The sequence below is a fragment of the Petaurus breviceps genome, unplaced genomic scaffold, assembly GCF_028583685.1.
Source record: "Petaurus breviceps papuanus isolate PSGF00001 unplaced genomic scaffold, PetGlider_PUasm1.0 100, whole genome shotgun sequence".
In the NCBI taxonomy this organism is placed as follows: Eukaryota; Metazoa; Chordata; class Mammalia; order Diprotodontia; family Petauridae; genus Petaurus; species Petaurus breviceps.
In genome coordinates, this window is record NW_027185573.1 from 2,980,981 (window position 1) to 2,990,237 (window position 9,257).

The window sequence follows — 9,257 nt, forward strand, 5'->3', positions numbered from 1 at the left end:
GGGCATAAATATTCTGTGTGAACATTTGGGATGGATACTCTAAATCTGTGCATCCTGAACTTCCTTTGAGCTGTTTCAATTTTGCATTGCTCATATGACACAGCACCTTCTCTGATGTGGGCACGCCATGCTGCTGAGAGGTCCTGGGCCAGTGTCTCCCATGTCATGCCATCAATCCCAAAGTTCTTGAGAGAGATGTTGAGAGTATCCTTGTATGGCTTCTTCTGACCACCATGCCAATGCCTGCCCTGTGTGAGCTCTCCCTAACATAATCTTTTTGGCAAGGGTACATTTGGTATTCAAACAAATTGATCAGTCCATTAGAATTGTGCTCTCTGAAGCAGAGTTTGAATACTTGGCAGTTTAATCGGAGTAAGGACCTCAGTGTCTGAGACTGGAGACTTACTGACCCCAGGTCCAATGCTCTATTTACTTCACCACCTAGCTGTCCCAAGAAGAGGGATTAAGACTTCTGTTTTGTCTCCTCTTCTCTTTCATCCCCACCCTGTACCAAGTGATTACTTCTAAGCAATTTTAAGCCAATGCATCAATTATTCAAATCCCTAGAAAAACTTCAGTTCTGAACTAGATGACCCCTATGGCATGACAGGATATCCTAAGTCATTGAGAACACTCTTCTTGTGAGACATTACGCCAGTTCAACTAATCAGAAATATTTAAATTGGTCAAGGTCTTTTCCCACTAATTGGAAGACCTTTGATTGATTTTATTGACAGAAACATCATTCACACCTGGTTAAGGTAATCAGGTAAGGCATTTAACACTTTAGGTGCCCTCACTACCCCCTTAATTGGATTAACTCAATCAACCCTACTCTCAGATTCCTTAATGATTAGAACTAGCCAATTAGATTGCTCTGGAATGTGATAGTTCACCCCACCCCAACCCCCACCAACTGCAGGACTTAAAGCAAAAGATAGGCTATAGTTTGTTTGGTAAGCCAATATGATTCATATTAAAGGTTATCAAGTTGGTTATAAAAATGATTGGGCAGACTGAAACAGATGACTTCCAAAGTCCCTCTCCACTTTTAGAATTCCACAATTATACAATGCCAAGTGCTGGGGTAGGCTACATCTATGTAAAATAAATCAATGTAACAACTTCATCCCCACCAATGACTAATCTCCACCCAAGAACAGTTTACCCCATTACTGGGTGCTAAGTGAGTGAGAACTCCTTCAAAATCTAGTTCGTGAACTATGGTTTGTGTGAATCTTGTTGCTTTTGTTCAGTCATGTCCAAGTCTTTGTGAGGTTTTCTTGGCAAAGATAGTGAAGTGTCTTGCTGTCTCCTCCAGATCATTTTACAGATGAGGAAACTAAGGCAATAGGGTTAAGTGATTTGCCCAGGGTTACACATCTGGTAAATGTATGAGGTCAGATTTGAACTTGAAGTCTTCCAGACTGAAGGTCCAGTACTAACTACTAACTAACTAACTATGATACCTACTTTAAAGAGAACCTTCCTCACAAGACTCCTGTGAGGTAGGTAGTATAAGTATTATTATCATTGTGTGGGACAAAAGACCCTTGCCCAAAATAAAATTCATAACTCAGAGGTTTCTTCAAAGAAACAAAAAGAGATGTTTATATATTTCTTCTCATTAGAAGGGGAAGTCTTGTCACCAGAAGCAGTCTGGTGAGAGAGGCCCAAAATAAAAAATGTAAAGCTTGATTATATACCCAAAAGACCACCCCTTTCCCCTCCGTCCACTGTCCTATGTTCCTTCCCATTAATCAGGAATTTAGGCGCACACTCTGACCACAAAAATCTTGCTTCCATAGCAGGTCAATATCAGTATGGATGTATAAGCAGACAAAATATGTCTTCAATATCAACCCAGATATGAAAGCAGAAGATAAATGTCTAACAATATCAATATAGATATGAGAGCAGACAACATTTCATGAATCATGGGGATTTTAGGTCATAGTGACCTGCCCGAAGTTTGGCAACATGATTTCCAATTTTATATTTGTACAGGTCAGATGGTGGTAATAGAAACAAGTCTGGGACATTTGGGTCTGTGGTTAAATTTGCAATGTGTGTGCTTTCCTCTCTTGCACATTAGCTAAGCTTAGCAAAAACTTCAACTTATGGCCAGGGAAGTAAGGCAGGGGTCCCAGGCTACTAGCCCAGGCTGCTAAGTCTTTGGTACAAATCTGTCTAGATTTTAAAATACTACCTGAGAAGTTTCCACCTGTCTCACACATCTAATTAATAAGAACTTAAGTCTGGGGTCCAGGCAATCAATTATTACATCTTTGAGAAGTCATCACTTTTATCCCACTCATCATCATTTGATAACAAAGAAAGCTGAGGCTCAGAGAGATGAAGGAATTTTCCAGGGTATACATAGCTGTTCAGTGCTGGGAACATCATCTCTTTGAATTTGTCATTGCTATGCTAGCTTCTCTTCTAGCCTGGTGGCCATTGTGTTTCTCTCTGCTTCAATATAACCTCATTGTGGTCATGAGGTATTCCCACAACCAATGGACCTTAAAATAGGTCACCTCTCATTAGAAAACAAATGAGGTATCACTCTTCTTTTTTTTTTTTTAAGCAACCGGGGTTAAGTAACTTGCTCAAGGTTACACCGCCAGGTGTTTCTGGGTGTGGTGGTAAGTGTCTGAGCCCGGATTATCCCCAGGTCATCCCGACACTGGGGCCGGTACTCTTACTCGATGAGCCACCTGGCTGCCCCTTCCCTCTTCTAATACATCAAAATCCACAGTAGTTATTAAAATCTGTTAGTCACAATGTACCCTAAAAGAACATCATTTAAAATAAACAATAACACTTCAATGAACTTTATACATAATATAAAGTATAAAGGGAAATGGAAGAGAACAAGTATTTTATTTAGCACCTAGTATATACTGGTTACTATACTAAGCATTTTACAGATTTTCTCATTTGTTCTCACTGTGAAGTATATACTATTATCCCCATTTTATAGTTGAGGTTGATAAATCTGTGAAGTATACCCAGGGTAACAAGTAAATTCCTGAAGCCAGATTTGGACTCAAGGATTCCTGATTCCAGGCCCAGCACTCTATCCACTGTGCCAACTAAAAGTTTAAGGTGTAGCTTTTGGGGGCAGGGGGAGTGGGGAAGGCAGGGCACTTGGGGTTAAGTGACTTGTCCAAGGTTACTAGTAAGTGTTAAGTGTCTGAGGCCAGATTTGAACTCAGGTCCTCCTGACTCCAGGGCAGGTGATCTATTGACTGAGCTGCCTAGCTGCCCCGAAGTATAGCTCTTAAAAGTTCAAAAAATAGGGGCAGCTAGGTGGCATAGTGAATAGAGCACTGGAGTCAGGAGGACCTGAGTTCAAATCCAACCTCACACACTTGACACTTACTAGCTGTGTGACATTGGGCAAATAACTTAATCCCAAGTGCCTCTCTCCTAAAAATAAAATGAAAATAAATAAAAGTTCAAGAAGCCCATGGAAGAATGGTTATGGCCACATAACAAAAATAACAAAAACAAACTATGCTAAGTTTAGGTACTCTGTGTATGAGCATTCACTCAAAAGTATAGTATATGAACCTCCATTTTTTTTATCCACCAACCAGGGGAAACAGGAAATTAAAACCAAAAACTCACTCAATCAAATAATACAGTGCATAAAGAGATAAGAAAAAATGTTCTCCTCCCATCATGCTGGTATACTTGTCACACTCTGTTTCAGGTTTCCACACCTCCAGAAGAGAAAAGCACATACCTCAATTACATAGAAAAACAACACACTTATGTGTGTTGTGTATACAATCAGGGAAATGTTTGATCACGCCATGAGTGATAGGATACATTCCAGAAACTCATCTACCTCAGGCACATACATGCTTTGCAGTCTCTGTTAAGTCAATAAGCACAATAGTACCCTCTCTATGGCATTAACTCAAATTTATTTTGTACAAAGCTTGTTGGTACATATTTACTTGTCATGCTCTCCAGCCCCACCACACCCCCATTAGATTGTCTGATTCTTGAAGTCAGGGACTGTTTTTTGCCTATCTTTTATTCTTAACTTTTTGCATAGTGTTTGGAACATTGGTGCTTAATAAATGCTTGTTGACTTGATTGGGGGTCAGAGTATATAAGTGAATAACACAGCATACAGAAGAAATTTGTACCCAGGGCACATGCATGGTCATGGCATCTCACACTGGTAACTCAGCATAGTTGCCCTCATGTCCTCTATCCTGTCCTGTTCTAAGCACATTGTCTTTCCTGAGTATTTCATTTCTGCTAGGCATCTCCATTATCATCATGGTCATTATACTACCATTTGTTGAAACAGCAATTCTCTAGCCTTGTTGCTGTTGTTCAGTTGTGTCATTCAGCTCTTTGTGATCCCATTTAAGATTTTCTTGTTAAAGATACTGGAGTGATTTGCTATTTCCTTCTCCAATTATCTAACATATTGAGGACCAATTGCTATCTCTCTAGCATGCAATGCCTAGTAGAGAGTCTCTCCTTAACAGGGAGAAAGACCAATCCTTTTGATCCATATTTGAGTTGAACTAGAACACCCATTCAAGCAGTAGCCAACAAAAACAAGCAAAAGATTGTTTTATGATTGTTGTTGTTGTTGTTTTAAATTTTCTCCTGGTTCTGATTAAAGACTGTGGTCTGAGACAATTATCTGACTTAGGGTCAGAAAATATTGTATAACTCTAATTTAATTCTTGATTGTGAACATGTGCCTTCAAAACTTATTTCTAGGACACCACTAGAAAACACACACACACACACACAAGAGACCTGTGGAAGCTAGGGTGATGAAACCTACCCTAATCTAAAAGTATTATTCATTTTGTATTCAATAAAGAGAAAGAACAAAAACATGAAATAAATAGGTTTGTTCCTTCCCTAATGCATATATGTCAGCATCAAAAAAATTTTCTTTACGAAGCCCAGAATGTGTCACTCTACACATTCATGAAGAAATGCATATTTTCTCTGCAGAATAGTGAGAATTCGAACTATCTACACATGCACATCAGAGAAATGAACTAAATTACCCAATTCTCAAGTGTCTGGCTGCCATATGGTGAGATATTGGCCTCTCTATGCTAATTGTCTAATGCAAGGAGAAGTAGTATAATAGGAAAGCCCATTTCATTGGAAATAGAAGAACCCAGTTCAAATCCCAGCTCAGATACTTCCTAGTTAGGTGACCTTGGCAAGTCAATTAACTCTCTGTGCCTCAGTTTCCCTATCTGTTGGATACTATGCTCTCAATGGTTTCTTATAGCTCTGTATCTGTGAATTGATAGAGTAATAGATGCATGGTTGGAAGGACCTGTGAGGTCATATAGTTCAACTCCCTCATGTTATAGATGTGGAAACTGAGATATAGATAAGTTAAGTGACTTGCCCAAGATCACATTCATTAACCAACTATTATGTGTTAGGTGTTGTCCTAGGTACTAGGTATATGCTCCCTGACCTCAAGAAGCTTAGGATCTTTGAGGATGTAAAGAGAAAGAATGTAAATGATAGTTGTCCTAGTTTGCATTTCACTTATGTCTGGGAGTCAGATAGAGAATCAGAATTCTATTTAGAGGAAATTTTTAAATAGGACAATTACAAGTCCCAACAGAGACAATGATATTGAAATTTTGTTTTGTTTTCCTTCTTGGGTGATCCTTCTACCTTGTACAATTCCTTTTCCCCAAGTTTTCATTTAATGTATCTACAGTATTACTTTTAACTCTCAAGGAAATAGTAAAAACTCGAGTTTTCCTGAATTGGGCTCCCCAGATCTTTGGGATCATTGGTTAACTAAGACCATTTGGATTCTCCAGTTATCCCACCTTCTATCACAAAAGTCTTATGGATCCTCACTGTCACTATATTAAAAAAAAATCCAGTCCCCTACACTGAAGAAGATCTATTCCATAGTAAGGAGCCAGGAGAACATTCAAATGTATATTGCATGTGTACATGTGTGTGCATCATTCTCAAACTAAAAAAAAAAAATGAGGGAAGAGGAGAGAGGAAGAGAAGAAAAGCAGATGACAAGGCTGCTATTTATAAGTGCAACACTTTTTTTTTTCTCTTCCCAATCCATTTGCAGAGCCTGGGGAAAAGCAAATTCATGCTGAAAAGGGATTATTATAGAAAGTATAGTACTTCTGAATCGCAGTCTATTTTTGACTGGCACTAAAAACAATCCTGCTTTAGAACATGTAGAGTCATTAGTGAGTTGCTTATTATCTTTCTGTTTTCCTTTGTCTCTCCTAGGACACACGATCCGTTAGAATATTTGCCACTCCCCATACCTAAACCCAAAAATTCATAACTGACCCCTAACAGTACTATCCAAAATTAAGATATCTCCCATCTACTTTATCCCCTGCTCTCTCTGATTGAATTCTCTCTTCTTACCTTCTTTTACTATAACTTCATTTGTGTTATATTTTGTTATGTAACATATATTGTGTTATATATGAAGTTACTATAACTTCAAAATTAGACCTGCAAGGAAAACTTGAGGTCATCTGGTTCAACCCTCTCATTTTTATAGGTGAAGAAACTGAGTCTCAGAGATAAGTGACCTGCCTAAGGTCATACATACAGGTAGAGCTTCAAATCTTGGGCGGCTGATTCCAAATTCGGTGTTCTGCTACCCTCCACTGCCCTCTGAACACCCAAATGAGAGAACAGGAAGTGATTTTGAAAAGTAATCTTGAGAAACCTGAAGGATACCTACCCTTAGAGGCCATGATTTGGGTGATCATCAAGCAGAGGGCATATTCAAGTCAGAGAAGTCCCAATGCAGTGCAACCAGGTGAGAAATAAGGAGGACAATCATAAAGCCAGGAAGCTTCCGAGACAGAACTCATTGTGTCCCGACTCTAGGTCCAGTTCTCTATTCAATATGCTGTCACACCTTTGGTAAAAAAACCTGAAAAGAAAAGCATCCTCCTTCAAGTAATGCTGGAACTCCTACTGGAAAAGTCCAAGGGCTCAGAGGGACTCAGCGCGTGAAACTTGTTAATTCATGGAAATCAACCAGAGGTGAGAACACTCAGGGTCTTTTGAGAAGCCTCAGGGTTGTGGTAACTATTATTTTCACTTTTTTAGCTTGAGAATTCAAGGAAAGCTGACTTCACACCTCATCTAGGAGAGACAGGAGGGGCGGAGGGGGCGGGGCTTCACAGTATAAAAAGGAGAGGCTCCTTATGATCAGAAACACTTCTTTGAGTGGAACTGAAAGTGACTTGCTCTTGGTTGCTCCAGTAAAGAAGTTACAGAGAGAAAAATGGCTTCTGCTATGGATGGAGTCCGGAACCTGCAGAGTGAAATCACCTGCGGCATCTGTTGGCACTACTCTTCTCAGCCAGTCACCATGGACTGTGGGCACAGCTTCTGCCAAGAATGTCTCTTCTGGAGCTGGAGAGTTGGAGCCACACCTTTCTCTTGTCCTGAATGCAGGCAAGTTTCCCAAATCAGAGAACTCCCAGAACTCAATGTGAGCCTCGAAAATCTAGCTGACTTTTGTTTTAGCTTCCCCCATTTGGAGAGTACGGAGGGTCAGAGGCTGCCGAGCCCCGAGGAGCAGGGCCAGAGGCTGCGGAGCACGGAGGAGGAGGGCCAGAGGCTGCAGAGCCCCGAGGGCCAGAGGCAATGTCCCACTCACAAAGAAGTCTTCAAGTTCTTTTGTGAGAAGGACCAAACATTACTCTGTGTGTCCTGCTGCCAAATGTCAGAGCACGGGGGTCACAAACTCTCCCCTGTAGAAGAGACTGTTCACAATTACAAGGAGAAGCTCCAGGAGATTCTGAGTCAATTGCGGAAGGATTTGGAGGAAGCTGAGAAACTTCTCTCGCAGGAGGAGGTGGAGAGACGTTTTGTTGACCGGCATTGGATGATTTCCGGAGAATATTGCAAACTTCAGTATCTCCTGATGGAGGAAGAATTTCAGTACCTGGGAATTTTGAAGGAGGAAAAAAACACCAGCAAGGCGGGACTATCCTGGCATATCCAGACCCTTCGGAAAATCTTGAGGGAAGTGGATGAGTCAAGCCAGAAATCCAACATTGACCTGTTGGAGGATTTCAGGGAGTTGTGGGCAAGGAGTGAGTCAGTGTTGGCCCAAAGGCCCGAGGCGGTCAGTCAAGAACTGAGGCAATTTACCATCACTGGGATAATAGATATCCTCAACAAATTCCGAGTGGATATCAGAGTGGATCCAGAATACGACAGTACCTATGTGAGGGTTTCTGAGGATCTGAAGAGTATGAGGGCTGGAGAAGGCTGGCAGGTGGAGCCCAACCAGTCTGATGACTCTCCTTGCCATTATGTCTTTGCTGAGCAGTTCTTCGAGTCAGGCAGACACTATTGGGAGGTGGATGTGACACAAGTTCCTCAGTGGGTACTGGGGGTCTCTACACCATACCTGACAACAGGGATGGGGAGGTGGACATCTGTGTTCCTGCTTCGCTGTGTGAAGAAGGGAGATCATTACAATCTGCAAACTTATCCCGGAACCTTAAACCATCAAGTGAAAGACCCTGTGCCCAGGGTTGGGGTGTACCTGGATTACAGTCTTGGTGCTGTCATATTTTACAATGTTCTCCAGCGTGCCCTCATTTATAGATTCTGTTCTATTCCATTCACAGAGTCTGTCAGTCCTGTCTTTTCCCCTGGTCCCCCACTTCCAGGAACAAAACCTGGTCCCATGACTATATGTTCCGTTGACTCTCGTCTTTGCTCCTGCTGCTATTCGGCATCCTGAACATCTCTCCATGGAGGAACCTCAACCCAGCCACCGGGCTGACTAGCTGTGGTGCTTCAATTTCCAGCATTTGCCTGATGGACAATGATCATCACGTACCTGACATTGAAGGAAGACAGCGTTCACCAGTTTGAGACAAGCTAAAAGAAATCATTCCCAAGTGTTTTGTGTTTTCTTATCCTCAATGTATTCAATCTGGTCATGTATTTTCACAATAAATCAATTTTATCTCAGTAAAAAGAAAGTAATCTCAAGATGTTTTGTTGTGCAAAGATACTGGAGTGGTTTCCCATTTCCTTCTCCAGCTTGTTTAACAGATAAGTAAACTGAGGCAATCAGGGTTAAGTGATTTGCTCAGAGCCAAATTGCTAGTCAGTGTCTGAGTCTGGATTTGAACTCAGGTCTTTCTTATTCCTAACCCAGCATTCTATCTATTATGCCAGATAGCTGCCTCTATAATCAGATTTATAGCATTTAAATG

At 41.1% G+C, this 9,257-nt stretch overlaps 1 protein-coding gene across 1 annotated transcript; it reads left to right on the plus strand.

The window, feature by feature from the left end:
* Positions 1-7,300: 7,300 nt before the first annotated feature.
* On the plus strand, positions 7,301-8,776 carry LOC138156584 (probable E3 ubiquitin-protein ligase TRIML1). Its single transcript, XM_069081999.1, has one exon. It carries the CDS (start codon positions 7,301-7,303, stop codon positions 8,774-8,776), a length of 1,476 nt encoding a protein of 491 aa, XP_068938100.1.
* The last annotated feature ends 481 nt before the right edge of the window (positions 8,777-9,257 follow it).